This window comes from Opisthocomus hoazin, chromosome Z (assembly GCF_030867145.1).
Source record: "Opisthocomus hoazin isolate bOpiHoa1 chromosome Z, bOpiHoa1.hap1, whole genome shotgun sequence".
NCBI classification, from domain to species: Eukaryota; Metazoa; Chordata; class Aves; order Opisthocomiformes; family Opisthocomidae; genus Opisthocomus; species Opisthocomus hoazin.
The window spans coordinates 79691133-79709195 of NC_134454.1; the positions used below are offsets into that span (position 1 = coordinate 79691133).

General features: G+C 56.1%; 1 protein-coding gene across 9 annotated transcripts in view; it reads right to left on the reverse strand.

Moving 5' to 3' along the window:
• Nucleotides 1–6133: 6133 nt before the first annotated feature.
• Nucleotides 6134–18063, reverse strand: part of CNTFR (ciliary neurotrophic factor receptor) — a 213335-nt gene continuing 201405 nt past the window's right edge. For all 9 annotated transcript variants that reach the window (XM_075411628.1, XM_075411625.1, XM_075411627.1 and 6 more), the window contains 3 exons: nucleotides 9605–9785; nucleotides 7953–8097; nucleotides 6134–7354 (listed from right to left, as the gene is read on the reverse strand). In XM_075411628.1, coding sequence (XP_075267743.1) covers nucleotide 7354; nucleotides 7953–8097; nucleotides 9605–9785 — 327 coding nt within the window. In that variant the 3' untranslated portion in view covers nucleotides 6134–7353. The remainder of the gene's footprint in view (nucleotides 7355–7952; nucleotides 8098–9604; nucleotides 9786–18063) is intronic.

Below are 18063 nucleotides of genomic sequence, written 5' to 3' on the forward strand. Positions count from 1 at the left end.
AGACCAAACCCTCTGCTCAGCCCCTCTTGCACATCACTGAAGTCCTCTACGATCACTGCCCACAGAGTTCTGCTGGGCTCAGCCCCTTCCTCAGCAGATGAATCCCTGGAACGCTCTGCTGAGCTGGTCTTCTCCTTCCCCAAAGGAGAACCCACTTGTTGGAGTGCTTGAGCATGACTTCTCCAGCCTGGTGAGATGAAGTTGCCACTTTCAAACCCCACCACTCCTCCCGGCAAAGATGCTCTTCTGTCCTGCAGCCTCATGGGCAGTGTTTGGTGGGGCCATCCATGCTGGTGGTTTCCACACAAGTACCCTGTCTACAGATTACTGTGCCCTGGTTTAATCCGTGCAAATCTTAGCTCCTAGCCCTGCTTAAAACCCCACCATGCCATTGAGGAGCAGGTCAGAGTCACAAACGCTTTTCAGCTGGCCAGAATATTGCCTGGTCTAGGGTCAGGCAAGAACAAGGCAGAGAGTGAGACAAGATGAAGCCCGGACATCTGCTCCCAAGTGCCCTGTGCTGGGTGGGATCCTGCTGGGAAAGGCCCTGGAGTAATCACTTGGCCAGTAAACCTGGAAAGAAGAAGGCACTTGCCTGCTGCACACCCAGGGCCAGTGGCTGAGCCTGTCCCTGGGACCACCTTGGCACCAGGTGACTTTCAAAGGTGAAGGAGATGCCCACAGGGATCTGGGAGCCATGTGCCAGCAATGTTCCATGGCCAAGGCTGTGAGGTGGCCACCTAGATCACACACTGCCATCCTTGACTGCAGGATAGGGACTTGCAGGTGGTGCTTGGCACTTTCAGCGGGAAGATGCCGTCCCTGCTTCCTGCAGACACTGGGGATGGAGTAACCTCTCCCTGCACTGGCCGGAGTGCCTGCGTGCAATGACTCTTACCCAGAAAGGAGGAGGACGGCCCGAGGCCTCTTTGTAACCCAATCTCGTCTGCATGGGCCCCTTTGTTGTTATTACATTTATTTATTGATCCCCCTTGGGACAGCCTTAGCGGTGCTGGACTTGCCGGGGCTTTATTAATGGGGGTGGGGGGTGAGGAAAGGGGAGGGGGGCTGAACAGAGTGCTCGGACCATCTGTTCCCACCAAAGGGATGGTGCAACAATAGCCATGTTTATAAAACTCCTCTGCAACTTATTGTGTTTGCGAAAGGAGAGCTTTCACATCAAAGGCCGTTTCCGCTCCCGCTGCTCAGGGGCCCCTCCGTGTTCTGACATCCTGTAAGGTTGCCCCATCGTGGTCCCTGCCTCCCCCTGCAGCCCCAGATGCATGGTGAGGTGATAGTGGCATCACCCACAGGAGGACCACCATGGCGGGGGACACCCTGGCCGTAGGGAGTGTGCCTCACCCTGCTCGTGTCCAGAGGTCCAGGGGGACATTCCAATCGGAAAGTTTCTCCTGACAGCCATAAAACTTTATCATAAGGCATTGGATAGAGTTTGCCAGGCATTGGTGGTGGGAACACCAATACAACCAGCGCTGGTGGGCAGGAGACCTGTCCCCAGGCTGGTTTCAGTCAGTTTGCTTGAAGGGCAATGTTCGTGAAGCCACTTTGGTTTTGCTCAAATTTCAGATGTGGGGAAAACAAAGGAAGAAAAACAAGAAACAAGGAAAGGCGTAGGGTCTGGCCACGTCAAAATTGGCTGATGGAGTTCTTCATAATGAAACAACTGTGTTTGGCTTTGCTCTAGGCTTGTATAAGATTATCTGTTACAATCAGACATGAAATAAAGACCATTAAATAGCAATGAAATATTTTGACTGAACCAGTATGTTGTTTTTTCTTCCCAAAATGATCTTTATGCACAAGATGAGGGTTTAGTTCTGGCTCAGATCAAAGCTGAACTCCTTCTTTGGGACTTGGAGTTGTCAGCCGTCTCCTGACCATGACCTGGCCCTGCGGAAGGTGGACAGTTGCTCTGGGGTGAGTCTGCGGGCTGGAGGTTTGGGACACGTCCAGGCTGTCACACATCCTCAGCATGACCTTGAATAATGGCGTGTTCTGGGACTGCAACTCCTTCCCTGTCTGCTGGCGATGCTTTATGGCAGCTACTGTCTCCATGGGTGATTCACATGTGGGTCATTGACGCTGCTGGGGTTCATGCCCACCAGGTGTGAGGAACAGGGAAATGTCCCCAGGGAATGCGGCAACAGCCCAGTCCAGCCTGGGACAAAACTGGGACCTCTGGAAAATGCTGCCAGCCTGCAGGAGGGCACTTTGTCATCATTGGCAAAGGGTCCTCTCTGCACCACCCGGTTGTGCAAGGACCCGATCTCCAGCCTGCAGGACAGGCGCCCTGCCAGCAGGCTGGTGCTGGGTAGGGACGGTCTGTCCCACACCTTTGAACCAACCCTTCTGTCCCGCAGTGGGGAAACCTTCCCAGAGAGTATATGACATCTTCTTGTGATGGAGCCCAAGTCCCCGTCGGCTTTGTCCCCTTGGCCTGTCATCCTCCAGGCTGCTGGAGGACACCTGGGTACAGTGCCTCGTCACTCCTGGCAGGGTGTAGGAAGCACGCTGCTCTCTCCCAGCACTTCGCAGCATCCCTGCAAACCGTGCAGGAAGGCAGAGGAGCCCAGACTTCTGGGAGACACTTTCACTTCGTGCCTAAGCCACTACACTGCTGCTCAGCCACACAGCTCCATTAAGTCCCCTCCTGGCTGTCTTCTTTCCATCAATCACTCTGTCTCCGTGAGCAGCCCAGACACCGGATCTGGGTTATAAATAAGACAATCAATCAGCGATGCTATTAGATAAACAGAGTGGCAGAAGCCAAATTAATGCTTGGCTTTTTCTTGAAAGGGAGGAAAAAAAGAGTCATTTGCTTATTAGGGGATGCTGGTGTGGTCTGGTCTCTGTGCTGCAGCTGAGCCGTGTGGGCTGCATTCGGCTGCTGTGTCTGTGTGCAGGGAGGTTTGGGATGCTGTGAGCAGATGGTCCATGTGGCTCACCCGGGCCAGAACAGGCAGGGGACTGGGACAGACTGGAGGTGGGCAGGGAGATCACAGCACTTGGGGGGTGATGGGGAGCTGGGGAGGCAGTAGCTGGTGCTCCCCATGGAGCCATAGTGTAACTGGAGGTTGAGGAGGTGTCAGAGCTGGTCTGGTGGGGAGGGAGGGCATGAGGCTGCATGCAGAGGTGTCTGGGGACCAGGGACATGGTACCAGGACGGAGGCTGAGCCATTCAGGACGGACATGATGAAGAAGAGAGTCATGCTTCGATGCTCTGCAAACAACAGACAGCCTCTTCTGGAGAGGCATCAGGTCCTGATCTGCAGCCACCAAGGAATAGGACAGTCCAAGGCTGTCCTTTGCAGTCTGCTGTGACCATCTGTTACCTCTTGCTGGTACAAGCTTTTGCCCTAGAGCATTGTGGGGGTGCCCGGGGCTGTTGTTACTCCCAGGGACCCCACCTGCAACTCCGTCTGCGTCTCTGTATGGTGGTGGCTGAATCACTCAAAGCTCCTGGGCTCGTTCCTGCACCACTGGTAGTAGGCAGGAGCCTTTCCTCATGGTGGGACCCTGGTGTCTGAGCCATCCCTCCTGCTGCTAGGGAAGAAAGTCCTGGAGGAAGACTATAATGTGCCAATGGCATCCAGTGCTACAGCTCTGTACAGGAGACATGGGCATTTTCTGAACCAATACCTCGTGATTTGGGGTGGCCTCTTGCATTTTGCTGGACTTGACACCATTACCTGTCGAGGATGAGGGGAGTCTGGGCTGCTCCAAGTCAAGCTGAATCTGTTTGCATCCTCACCCCTCACAGATGCTGCTCTTCATGCTCTCACCCTGCGGACCACCTTCCCACCCCCTTCTGCTGCATTTGCCTCCACCTCCCACCTCTCCCTCTTGTTGTGGTGGAGGAAGATGTTTGCCCACTGGGGACCAGGTCTATCCTTGTGGAAACAAGCAGCAGCTCTCCTCTGCCAGCTGATTTGGTGGATCCCACCTGGCATTTCCATCCAGCTCGGCAGGAGACTCTCATGCTTGGGTCTGGCTGTTCAGTTATCAGCTTGCTTTCTTGGCAGCCGGGCCTGCCTTCACACCCCTCTGCCTCTCTGCTCTCACCTGGGAATGTTAAATGCTCTGCCAGAGCCAAAATGCACGGCACCATGCCTGCTGGTCCACCAAAGTGTGGTGTCACATTGAAGCCCAAAATCTCAGCGCTGGCAGACTAATTTCTGATAAATAAGCTGCTTGTTATCATCTGAGGGCTCCAGGCTCCTGCGATGCTGGCATGGGAGCAGGGAGCTTCTGTGACTGTTGGGTCAGGGAAGATGAGTTATTTGCTGGCACCCGCCTCAGAGAAGGATGCAGGAATTGCATTCGAACCCACTCCGCTGCTCAGCCCGTTGCTCAAGCGAGGGGGCTTTCTGCTTCCTACGAGGCCTCACGGCCAGGAAACAGCTCCTGCTTTCCAGCCGCACTTCTGATCCCTCTTGCAGAGCCTGCGGAGCTCAGTGCAAGGCTGCTCTCTCATCAGCAACAGCCGAAAACAACACCTAAGGTGGGATTTACTGCCACATATGTGCTGGGAGGATGCAGGGACTCGTTGCGCCCGGCTGATGTATTGGATTTCAGGTTATGCGATGCACAGGTCTCTCTGAGCACTGTAATTCCCCCTTTCTTCCTGTATGGATTTATACTGCTAAGTGGATGGATTTTCTGCTTGGCAGGGATGCTCCCCTGGGACCTTTCCCAGTTTGAAACATCTCTGCACATCTGTACGTAATATTACTGGGGCACTTCACGAGTGGGCTTTTACGACACCCTTTGCTTTATGGACTGCCACTTAAGATGGCCAGGCACAGCTGAGGGGCCGACGAATGGCATCCTGGAGCTGGCGGCAGGCTGCGTGCCATCTCCAGGAGCCGGAGGGTGCCAGGGGCTCTGTGCGAAAGCCACCGCTCTCAGATGGCTTCTCATACAGCTGCCCTGTGCAGTGGGAGCACGGCTCACTTGGTCCCTGAAACAGCTTGAGAGGGATGGGTTTCCTCTGCTAAATAACCCGAGAGAGCATGCCTCCGGACCAGGCATGGAGATCCTGGGTGGAGATGAAGGAAATCTGTCTGTCTGGGATGCTTCCCTCAGGCAAGGGCTGGGCTTAACATTTTCATCTCTGCTAAGAGCCGTCCCTTCCCCCTGCCCCGAAAAGCCATCTGCTATGGTAGATTACCCTGGCTTTTAGCACTGTGAATCCATAATTAGTGCATAATTAATTACCAGATGTTTTTAACACTAATGAAACATTAATAAATGATGGAGGCATGTTGTCTGGTGATGGAACATTAACCAGTGAACCAAGCCAGCACACGGGGCAGCGCTGCTGCTGGCATGACCAAGCCAGAGGCAGGGCTGCATGGGACTGAGATCTCCTCCAATAAAACCCCGTCATGGCAAAAATCATAGCAAGTGCCTGGTGGGAGCTAGTGACCACCTTGGTGCTGTCTTCAGGCTTTGCAGGGCCAGGGCTGTGGCTACTTCCCTCCACCCACCCCACCTATCTATCCATCCGTCCATCCACCGATCTTCTGACTGCAGAGATACTGTTGGGGCATCAGGCAGGCAATTTTCTTAAAAAACCAAGCTTTTCTCCCCAAGGGATGGACTGCAGCTCCATGACATCTCTGCTCCAGTTGGGGCTTACAAGCAAGGCAGACGGGAGAGGCCAGACCCTGATAACAGCGTGCTTTGCTGAGCCCGTTGCCCCCACGCCAGATCCACGTGAGCTCTGCCCTGATGGAAGTTTAATTCAGAGCATCTGGGTCAGTGGCATTTTCTTAATGTGAAATTATTAATCAGACAAGGAAAGCGCATTAATTGGGACTACGTGCCATCTCCAGCCCCCAGGCTGCAGCGGGGCGCCAGCAGTTCTCCATCCTCCTGCCTCATACCTTCTCAGGATGTCCCAAAGGCCAGATTTTGGGTCCCCCACCCCCCTGGAAGACGATGCTACGGACTCAAGCCCCAGTGCAGACTCCAAGGTGTCTGTGTCCCCCTCACTGCCGTTCCCATGTCCTCCCCGTCACAGCCAGCACCACGCATGGGAGCAGGCAGCCGAACCCACCCACTCCAGCCGGAGGGGAAAGAACACCCAGAGCTGCCAGTCATCATGAAATGATCATTTAATGAAGACAGTCGCTCCTGGTGCGTGTGTGTGTGTGCATGTGTGCGTTGTCTCTGTGTGAGCTTTTTTTTTATCCCCTCTATTATTATTTTTTTTGATTCTTTTTTTTTTTTATATATATACATCTATAAAAAATTCAAATACAGCATGTCAACAGTGGGAATACTAGGACGTACGGTATTAAATACTGCGCTTGGGTCCAGGCAGGGGCAAGAGGAGGTGTCTTTACAAAACAGGGCTTGGGGCAGGATGGGGAGGAGAGCAGAGCAGGCATGGGGACAGCCGGGGACAGCGGGGGACAGCAGGGGACAGGTCTGCAGGGCTCCAGCTCTAAAGGCAACAGCAGAGCTATTCTGCTTTTGTTGGAGAATGAGACAAAGACGTCAATGGGGGTGATTCCCTGTATCCAACGTGGTTAAAAGTTTGGGGATGATGTGGGGATGGGGTTGGGGGTAGCGAAGGCTCCTGTGGGGTGCTGGGGTGGGGGGACCCAGAGGGGCAGCTCTCCCAAGTGCTCGGAAAGGGACAGGGCAGTTTTATGGGTGTTTTATTTCTTTTTTTTTTTTTCTTTTTTTTTTTTCCCATTAAAACCCTGCCAGCTCCCTGCTCCTGGCCACAGTTGTGAAAGCCACCAGTTCTTCCCTCCATCATCCCCTCAGAGGGGATCAAGACACCCCCACCTGTGCACCTCTCCAGCTTTGCCACGCAGTCAAGTGCTCGGGGGAGCGAGTCTGGTCCTTGAGGGACCCCCTTCTGCCATCGGGGGGTACACAGCTGGGAGCATCATTCCCCTCACCACCACCCCCATTTTCATATCCCCTTTTCTCGGTGCGCCGTCATGCTCCCTGTCACCCGGGTGGGCGGCGGGGTGGCGGGCACGTCTTTGGCGTGGGGGGGTTAGCTGTATGAGCGGGGTCCTCGGCTGCGGCGTGGTGCCCAGGCTCGCTTCGCCTTGCTGGGGAAAGGGGGACGAGGGTGGGGGGGGACGACAAGTGCGTCTCCTCGCTCCGGGCTGGGAGAGGATTTTGTGGCTCCCCAGGGGACAGCGGCAGCTCTGTCCTCCTCCGAAGCGACGGCGAGAAGCGTGATACGTCCTCAACGTGTGCAAAATCGAAGAGATAAGAGACTCAACCCGGGAGGGGGGTGGCAGGGGGTGGTGGCGGTGGTGGGAGGGCGTCTGCGCTGGGCTGCGACGGACGGACAGACGGGGATCTGTGAATGGGGAGGAGAGGGGTCACCGTCCTGCTCCAGGCTCAGCCGTGGCCGGCCACAGAGGTGACATACCAAGCAGAATTTGGCTTTTTTCCACAGGAAAATTTGCCCCTTCCCAGAACCCAGATACCCAAACCCACCACCTCATCCTCCCAGGGTCGGACCCTGCCCAAGGACACTTTTGAGACACATCTTTGAATTTTTTGATCTCACGCAATTTTGCTTCCGTCACAAAGCAAAGGCTTAGATTTCCACGTGGTTTCTTTGCCTCTTAAAAAAATCAGCAGTCAGGAGAGGGGAGATCTGCTGACAGCAAGGCATCGAAAACCAACCCCTTTGCAGACTTTGTGGAAAATGTTTGAAAAGCTGTTTTTGAGATCTCCACCGGAACACCCAGTCTAGAAAAGCAGCCAGAGTTGGTGCATTTACAAAAAAGCTGCAAGAAAAACTGAAATGGCTTGTCTCATTCTGCTTCACCCACAGCCTGACTGGAGAATCCTCTTCCCAAACACACTGGAGCCCCCAGGGTCCCCATATCCCTGCCCTCTCCTAGCACCCACATCCCATCTCTTACACCCCTGGTTTGGGAGATACTCACTAAATAAAGAGGACACCATAGGCAGCCAAGACCAGTCCAGCTGTCCAACACACTGCCACGGCCCCGCTGCCCACCACAGCCCCCTTGTCGCAGATCTTGGTGGTGGGGGGCGGCATGAAAGAGGAGGTGCTAGCGCTCGTTGTCTCTGTGGGGAGGGAAAGTGGATGGAGAGGGGAGCTGGAGTTCCCTGGGATGTGTCCTGTAGGGCCAGCCCTGCTCCCCCGCCGGTGGGGACTCGGCACCATCTCATCCCCAGACTGCTCCTCTCACTGCCGTGCCACGCTAGGGCTAAGCTGGGGCACTGGTATGATGCACCAGGGCGTGATGTGGTCCGTGAGACTTTCCCTGCTCTAACACTGGACCTACTGCTCGTAGATTCTTGCACCACCAGGCAGAGCTGGGCATCCCTCCTGGCCCCATCCTGCCCAGCATCAGCTCTGTGGGAATTTTGGCAAAGAGATCATGACGACGTGGCTACAAGTACTCCCCCACCCTGGGAATGCCCTAGACATGGCCACGGCTGCTGGGCTGGCTTGAAGGACTTGTTCTTCTCCTTACGGGACTAAGTGGAAGGCTGCAGGATTGCAGGGAGGGCATGGATGGGCAGTCAGGATAGAGCAGCTTCAGCCACATCCAGAGGGTCCCAGAGTGCCCCTGGCCAGACAATATGGAGGGAATGCTCAAGGCCACAGGGGGTCTGTCTTGGGAGGGGGTTTACCCCTCTGGGGGTGAGGGGCTGCAAATCTCTGGTATTGCCTGAATCCCCAGGTTCTCTACTGGACGCTGTTTCTGCAAGGGGGGTGTATCTCTCTGTAGGAGGTACCCCCACCACCGGCAGTGGGGCTTGCACCCACGGCACTGCCGTGCACGGAGCATCGCCGGGGCTTGCAGAGGTTCATGGACAGCTCTGGCAGCGCACAGCTTGCACGCATGTGCTGGGGTCTGCACGCACAGCCATGCTAGAGCCTGGAGAGTGCGGGGGCTGAGCAACCCCCTCCCCACACGCACATCTGGCCAGACGAGAAGACTGGTGGCTGCCTGCCTGCCCGCATACCAGTGCTTCCCCATACCCCGCCGCCGGTGCCAGCCAGGGCAACCGGCACAGGGTCCACTCCAGCCCTTCTGGGAAACAGAGGGCTGATAACGCCCATTTGGACGCAGTCCCAGCTCTTTCCTAGAAACAGAGGCTTGTTAACTTTGTGGCTTTTATTCTGAATTGGCATCGCTCCGAGCCATTGTGCAGGGTTGGAGGTGTGGAGGGGGTAGGACTGGAGAGGGAGGGCTGGAGGGGGGCAGCACTCCAGGGAATACTAATATTAATAAATACTAATACTAACACTAATACTATACTAAAATGAATATGAGTATGAATACTAATACTAAACATTCCTCAGCTTCATTGTCACACCCCAAGCATCCTGGTGAGGAGGATGCCGGAGCCAGATGAGCTGAGTCAGCACCCCTTGGGCCACAGTTGCACCCACTAGGGCCATGGGTGGGGGCAAAGTGTAGGGTCAAGGGCTGAAGCCCCTCCAGGTGCTGGGGGAATCTCCTTGGCTGGGGACGAAACTTGCATGGAGCTGGACGGGGAGGACTCCTAGGTTTCTCCCTGCTGTGGGCACAGCCTGTTTGTAATGGGAGAGAGATCTCACCTGTGACCTGGGCCTCTGTGGTGAGATGCTTAGGCTCTTCTGTCCAAGGGGTGGCATGGACAGCCACGCTCCAGTCGCTCCACGTGCCGATGTCGTTGTCTTTGGCCGCCACCTGGATGATGTACTCCTTACCAGCATAGGCATCCGTGATGGTGTGCGATGTCCCGTCCGACAGCTCAACCTGAGGACAGGGGTGGAGAGGGGAGGGCAGTCAGAGCAACCCACGGCACCGGGAGGTGTAAGAAAATCAGTGTGTTTAGCATGGCTAGAGGACAATAACGAGACTTTCGCAGCACTTCGGGAAGTGCTGCGGGGTTTTGGGCAGAGGCATGAGCCCGGCACAGGGACGCAGGGGTAGACGCAGATGTCAAGGATCTGGTGAGAACCCGTCCCGCTCCCAAACTCGCGGTGCCGGAGCAGCTTCCTCTAGAGGTCACCAGAAACCTGCAGATGTGCGGGCAGCTGGCTGGGGTGTGCAGACAGACGCCGTCTGAGCATCATCAGTGACGCTTCCCCACCAGCGCACCCCTGGCCACACTCCTGCCGTGCCTGCTGGCGTGCCACCAGCTTGCCTTGCATCCCTCAGGATGGGCCCTCGGAGAGGGATCAAGCCGTGTCTGACTGTCTTTCCTAGAAAAATTCCTTCTGTCCTGTTGTCACTGCTGCCTGGGCCACAGGAGGTCCTGCCGTTCTCCTGAGGATGCAGCTGCTGCTGCAATGGTGTGACCCCAGACTGTGTCCACACCTTCCAGGGATCTCTGAGGATCTCTGATCCACTCGGAGTTTGGCTTAAGGACAGTGGGATGCAGCTGCTCAGCAGAAATGCACCCCTGTCACGTGGCCACCCGTGGGCAAACACACTTGGCTGGCAGAGGAGGAGGGCTCAGCATGCGAGTGACCTTCCAGGGATAGAGCCAGGCTTGGCGTCAGGGTCCCGAGGGCACAGAGAGGGACCAGGGCAGGAGCATCTCACAGAGGCTGTGTGGGACATTGCCCTCCACCCAGTCTCTGAGGCTGAGGACCAACACGCTGCCAGGTTCATTCTCCCCCTGCGCTGCCAGTGGGTGGCATGGGGGGAACGTGGGGCACCCCTTGTCCTTCCCCAGTGCTACACAAACCACCTTCTCTCCAGACACATGTTGATAATAAAGATGCTGGGGGGATGGTGCAGGTCTGATGCAGCCTGTCTGTGAGTGCCAGGGTCCAGCCAGGGGCTCATGCTTGAGCAGAACAAGCAGCACTTCATGGGTTGGGGGAACTTCATGGAACAACCCATGTGAGGTCCTCCACGTCTTCCCAGCCACCCAGGAGAAGGTCAGGCACAGGATCCCACTGCCCCAGGGAGCAGCAACACCTGAGTTTTGTGAAGAATTCAGTTCAATGATAGGAGCTGAGAACTTCTGCCTGGTTCTTCATCACATCTCAAAGCCAAAGAAAGAAAGGCTGCACTCTTGGGGTGACCTGGGGTTCCTGGGCCAATCCACCTGTGGGATGAGGCTGCCCTGGCACTGCAACTTTACACATGCAGGGATGGTGTGCACACCAGGGATGCGTGTGATGGCCCAGCCAGCATGGTTAACCTCATCACCTCACTGCTTGCAGGGGTACCTGAAAAGGAGGAACCCACCCTGAGAAAGACCCAGCCCTTTTCCAGTCCCCCGAGTACACCACACACAACACCCCAACACAGATTTAATCTGTTTAGCATGCAAACTGTAGCCCTCTCCAGCTTTTACAGTTGCTCTGGGGGATCCGTGCCAGGGAGTGGGGCACTTCTGCCTTCTTGCTGCAGGTGAGAGCATTTCCTTCCCTACTGCCTCTCCCAGGGCTGCGTCCAGCCTGCCGCCTGGCTTGGCAGGACCATTGGGCTCTGCGCTCCCAGCTGCTCATGCTGCCTGGCCCAAGCCCGTAGGAGCCCCACATCTGGAGCACATCTGGAGGCAGGCCCGGCTGGTCCCCCCACCAGCCGTTGGGGACCAAAGGGCCTCCTGCCTCCCGTGACGCACAAAGCTGCTACCAGACCTCAGCAGGGGAGCAGTGCAGAGAAAGGCATGCGTCCGTCTCATTGCTGCAGATTTTGGGACTGGATAGGGGGAGGCCAAGTCCTGCCTGTCCTTGCACCATGGGCTCGGGGCTGACACCCACGGCACTGGTGGGATGCGAGCAGGGGATGCTGGTGAGTTCACTGCAGGGCTTACGCCAAGTTGAGACATGCATAAGCCCTAAACCACCATCAGTCATAGCACTGGGACAAAGGGTTCCTGAGTCCATCCCTACCATCCAGTGGACAGCTTCCCACCGTGCCACAGGTCTCACCATCGGGTCTGACCCGTTGATTCGGGGGCAGCTACTGGGGGTGCCTCCCAAGGGGGTCTGAGGTCAGAGCCTGGCTGCAGGGAGCCTAGCACGGGAGGCAGATGAGCCCAGTGACCCCTATGGGACTCCATGAAGGGTCTCTCTGAGTTTCCAGCACACCAAAGAGGCTGAGATCCAACCCTGGGGTCACAGGTGCTGCCTCTTGTTCAGATAATGGGGTCAGGCTTAGAGCAGTCCTGTTTGGCAGCTCGCAGGTCCCCAGCACAGTCTATACCAGGGGGTTGGCTGCTCTAAGCCTGGGCACATCTCATACTGCAGGAAGACGGTTTTGTATGGTTTCACTTCTGGGATAGGTGAAAACTGAAATCCTGTGACGTCTGGGCAGAAGGGAGGATGGGGAAAAGAAGACGAGGAGGATGCCAGTTCCTCCTGCAGTACACGGCTTTGCATCCTCCAAACCACCGGGGATCTTGGCTGAGACCCATCCCACCAATCCCACCAAGCTCCAGCCGCCCTCAGCCCAGGACCAAAACCCACACTGGATCAGGGTCCTCAGAGCTGACAGGCTCTTGGCACCCACTGCAGCACACAGCAGAGCTGAGGAGAAAACTTCTGCGCCCTCTTCAGACACACCTTCATGGCCCAGGCGCCCAGGCTCCCAGGGACGGGTAGGCAGGACAGGAGACCCACCAGGTTGCGAATCACCTGGACCGTGCAAAGCACTGCACTCGGCAGGGCACCTCCATGCAGCTTTGTGGCTGGGTGAGGCTGTCCCTGCCACCAGACCCTGGGATTCACACCTCTGCCACTGGCCCCCATCACTGCTCACAAGTGTGCTGCTTGCCTCGATGGGATCAGCCCAGAGCTGTTTGGTGGCATCCATCAGTTTGTACAGCAATGACAAGGCGATCAGGCTCAATTAATTCCTAATGACAATTAAATTAAATGAAACCTTGCTGGGTGAGCTGCCAACCCCCTTCAAGCCTGTTTCTCCCAGCCTGGCCTGTGCTGGGCCAGGTGTGCCTTGGAAGCAGGGAATGAGCACAGGGCTCGCAAAGATGCTGGGGTTATCTGGCTGGTGCGTGCATCTCTCTAGGTCTTTCAGCATCCTCGGAACCCCCCTGGCTGCTCCCTGAGCCCCGCAGAAATCCTTGCCGAGGTAACACTGGCTCCCTTGGGAGCGATTCCCGCCTCTCCCCAGCCGCAGCCAGCCTGCGGCTGAGTGTTAGCAGATGGGATGTCGCAGACAGCACGGGGTCAAGGCTGTGCCTTCGCTGGGGGCTGATGTCCCCCCAGGGATGAGGCCTGAGGACCTGGAAGACCCTCCTTGTCAGACCTGGGAGCGTGCTGCCCTAAGCTCCTCTTTAGACAGCAGACAAAAAGAGAAGGCATAGGCAACAGCATCCATCTCTCCCCGCACATACGACATCTGCCTGCAGCACTTCTGAGCTGGACAGCCGGGGGACACATCCAGCATTTGCCATGGTGGGTGAGAAAGCCCCTGGGCGGGTGCCATGTCTCAGGAGAGAAGTGCAGCAGCAGATGGGAAAGCAGACGACGACGGGGTCCAACTGGACACAGACAGGGAGAGCTGGGGGGGAACACGCTGGGGAGGTCGTGGGGGGATGGATGGACACACTGCATCAAAGGCAGAGGGAGAAATTCCTTAATCCGCATCCCCGCCACACAGAGACAAAAGTTGGAGGAAGGCTGCGCATGGTAATTTTTTTGGCTGGGGGGGGGTGGTCTGCGTGTCGTTGCCTGCCTTTGTGCACCTGCCAAAAGTCACTCTGGCTGGCTGTGAAGTGCTGCCCAGATTAATGAGGGATCAGTAGCCAGTGCAATGCAGAGCTATTAGCATTGCAAAAAAAAAAAAAAAAGAAAAAATAGAAAAAGAGAAGTGAAAAAAAGCCTTTGGACCCAGTAATTCAGCTGACAGCTTCCTGAGGACAGTGTGGGCTGGGGATCTCTTTCCCTGCCATGGCCACATACCCCATCAGCCTGCTTGGAAAGGTAACGGGGTTGCCAAGGGACAGCCAGTGCTCACCCACAGCCCAGAGCACCAGGATGAGCCCAAGGGCCGGTGTCACATTGATGGGACGGGGACAGACACGCAGCGCAGGTGTAGGGGAGGATCTCCCAGTGCTCACCTTTCCACCTGTCCATGCTGGTCCCCCCTGCAAATGTGCTGGAAGCCTGGGGACATGCACACCAGCCATTGACACCACGCACCCCAACAAGCGACATCCATGTGTGCCATCGTCCCTGTCCCTGTCCACAGACTGGTGGTACTGCCTGGCAGTGCTCGGACAGCTGCAGTTGAGGAAGCCATTCCCCTCACCCAGCTCCCCTGGCTCCCGCTGCCCCCAGCCCACCCTGCCAGGGTGCTCTGACAGTAAAAAAGGTTGCAATGCTCTGCTCCCACCCAGGCTCTGCTCCTGGTCCAGTGTAACCAGTTAGCAATTACTTGTGAACAGGATGATGCACAGGCGGGTCTGAAGCCCAGATGGCCTTTGGAAGGGGACAGGGGAGAAGAAAACCCCAACCTTCCCTGCCCCAGCAGCTAGTCTGGGGGCTGGTGTGTGTTGGAAGGAGGAGGAGGGGGAGAAGGGGGGATCAGATGCCTCCTTGTCTGCATCCCACATGAAAATGTTTGCCGGCTCTCCCGTGGCAGCAGCGGCTCTGCTTTCCATTCCTTGACACCTCCCGCTCCTCAGCGCAGCTCCCGGTGTGGGATGGGGTTGCTCTGCTGCCAGAGAGCTGGGAGTGTGGGGATGGGGTTCTGGCACCCCACAGTCCCATGCAAGGGATGCACCACCTCTGTGCCTGCCAGGAGAGAGACGACGCACTTGTGCTGGGTGTTGTATCGAGCCCAGATGAGCCTGCCTTCCCCAAAATAAAAGGAGCATCCCAGCTGTTGTAGGGGAACATGGAAGGGAACCCCTTGCAAGAGCACAGCCTGGATCTGCCATGCATCTCGTCCTTGCAGCCTCCTCCACCTCTGGATTCTCTCTGGGTTATCCTGGATAATGGGGGAAATGGGAACTGGGAGGGGGACAGGGAACCACAGTGGGCTCGATTTCATAGCATCTTTGCCCCGCAACAAGTGTCCAGATCCTGCTGCACCAAGCTTTGCAGGGACTCAGGTAGCTGCTGTTTCAGATGCCCTCAGTCCCTACGATTGCAGGGGCATCTGGGCAGGCTCCCCTCTGCCCCGGGGCACCGGCTAAACCAAAACCAGGAGTAACCCCCAAGCAAGCTGCCCTGCTGCTGGGAAGTGCAGGAGGGTCGCTGCAAACAGCCACTGCAGCCTGAGGCAAGATGTCTCCAAGTGGAAAAGAAATGTTTTGGTTTTTCTCTTTCAAAGCCACGACTGGAGAGCAAACAGGTCTGACATTCATTACTCATAAAAGAGCCCCCAGATACCTCCTCCTTCCACAGCGCCGCAGGAATCGGTTGGGCTAACCCCAGACAAAAGTTTCTGCCCAGATTCTGGAATAATTTAAGGTTGGGAAAAGTGAATGACCCCAACTTCTTCTCTGCCAGCCGGGTAGCGGAGGACCCCAGCAGGGTCTGAGCTGCAGTCCCTGCTGTCATCCCCCCCGAAAAGGCTGCTGTGCCGCTGCTGCACATAACTCAGCCCTGCTGCCGGTCTGGGAGGACGAGTTATCCCAGGGCTCCTCTGCAGCCTGGGCTGTGTCACACCAGATGCGGCTCAACGGCTCCCTTCTGGCTGAAAATAAAGAGCGTCTTTGAAAGCGGAGCTGTGAGCTCGTTAATAACGGGACTCTTTCTCCGGATGCGCTGTCCCCTCCTGCCAAGTGACAACTGGCGGAGCTCGCTTTCCCTCGCGGCTGCGGGGAGGGTGGGATCAGGGATGCTCAGGGCCCTCAGCACCAGCTCTAACCCTGCCCAGCACTGGCATCTGCTGCCCGCAGATGCATTTGCCACGATGATGCAGTGGGCTGGGGCTGGAAGCAGATGGATGCAGCTTGTGGGTGGGCATCACGGGGCACGGGCACCTGCCTGGCATGGTCTGCATGTGGGCAGGGAAAGCTAAGCTTTTGCCTACCTGCGTGTAGTGGTGCGAGCGTGCCGGTGAGCACAGGCACATGGGTGCGTGTGTGAGTGCTCTGCTGCTCAGTGGCACCTTTCGGCTGCCTTTACAGGCCTGGTCCTGATGGGTGCTCAGTACTTTTAGGTCACTAGTAGCTCCCAAGGGGCCTGAGAGCACCCAGACAGTGCCAGACAAGAGTCCTGAGGCTGACCCCACCCTCGGAGATGGGAGTGGATGGAAAAGGCGACTTCTGACCATTTCCCACCTCCATCCTCCTCCGAGGCACCCTCTGCTCCAGCCCTGCCTGTCCCATTCTGAGCTACGAGTGACACTATTACAGCCTCCACACTCTGCTCCCACCTATTAAATCTCTTTCTTTCCCTCCTTTTTTAATCACTGACTTTGCAGCCGGGCGGGGAAGGGAGAAAAGTGCTGCAATAAAAGCTACCAGGCGTGAAGCTGTAACCCAGCTCGCTCAGGGTGACCTCCCTGCCAAGGTTGCCTTGCAAAGAGGGGGAGTGCTGGCAAATTGGTGGAGACACGGGGGGATTCAAATGGGCACAAAGAAGCATGCCCGCCACAAAGTGACATTGCTGCCACGCCAGTGGGGATGCAGCTGTGGCAGGCGTTGGCACTAACTGTCTTCCTCAGCTCCATCCGTCCCCCTTGCCCATTGCAGGCAGGATGTGCATTAGCACATGCTTTCAGGTTATTTCAGGCTGCCACAAGGCAGGAGCTTCCAGAGACAACCTGTGAGACTCACCCATTTGACAAAAAAATGTTGCTTTGCCTTGAGAGGTGAGGCCGAGCCCACCCTGGCAGCCACCCTGGACACGAATGATGATGGCCATCCCAGAGTATCACGCCCTCCTCACATCAACAAGCCCAGCCATGAAGTATTTGGCCATACCTCCAAACTGCCCATTCCTGTCCCCAGATCCCCATCATTTGCCCAGATCAGAGCTGCTCAGCAGCAGAGCTGGCACAGACGGCTGCATCGAGGGCTCTGTGGCCCCAGCTCCTAAAATCCTGGGATGGTGGGAGCACCTCCGCTTGCTTTTCCAAAGAAGGACGTTTCCAGCCTTTGCAAATGCTCACAGACGTGGCTCTAATGCTTCCAAAACAGAAGAGGAAGGAGAGAACCCAACCACATTATTAGCTTTAAATATCTCATGACCTTTTACTGCAAATCTCAAGATCTGAGGCACAGCCCGCCTCACGGTTCGTTAACATTTCATGTTGTCAGCGCGGCCAATGGGTTCAATTAGACTTCGCGACGGCATCTGCAAATTGCTGGCAACCCACCGGAGGAAATCCTCCCTCGGCCTGGCCGCCAGCTCCGATGCTACTTAAGAAAGACCTTCTGAGCCTTGCCATGTTCCCGGGATATGCACCGAGCTGCTCAGTGCTCAGCACACTTCATCTCCCCCCCAAAAACTGGGAAAAGGGGCAATCCTGCTACAGCGAACACTGCAGGGTGGGAGCAAATTGGGTGTAAGACCTGCCCTGGGCTCCTCAAAGATGCTTGGGATGGTGCCTGACCACCCGCCTGTGTCTAGGGGAGAGTATGCAGACGTGCTCGCAGGGAGATCGTATGTGTGAGCGTGGCGGTTGCTGCTGTTGCAAGTTAACTGAAGGAGCCTGTAAAACCAGAAACAGGCTATTAGCAATCCATTAGGAAAGGGTATCCAGTTCCAGCCTAGGTAAGCCATTAGAGGAACATCTGAGAGCATTAGGAGAGCTCGCTTGGGGCCAGGATGGGGCTATAAAACAGAAGAGGAAACCACGCTAATCTGGCTTGAATTACAAACTTAAAAGCAGGAGAAAAATAAAGGATACCCTAAACATTTAATGTTTTATATTTAGGAGACAGAAAGGGAGATTCTGCCAAAAGGAGAGAATAAAAAACCTGTTTAGGCTACAAATATCCCATCTCTCTTCTGGCAGCAGAGAAACCACCAGCCCCTCTTCCAAAAAGGGAGGAGCGTGACTTTAAAGTTGCTTGAGTTTCAGAGCGAGCTCGGTGCTGGTGGGGTGGAGGGGGAGTGGTGGCCACCAGATGTGACACGATGTGACAAATCTGCAT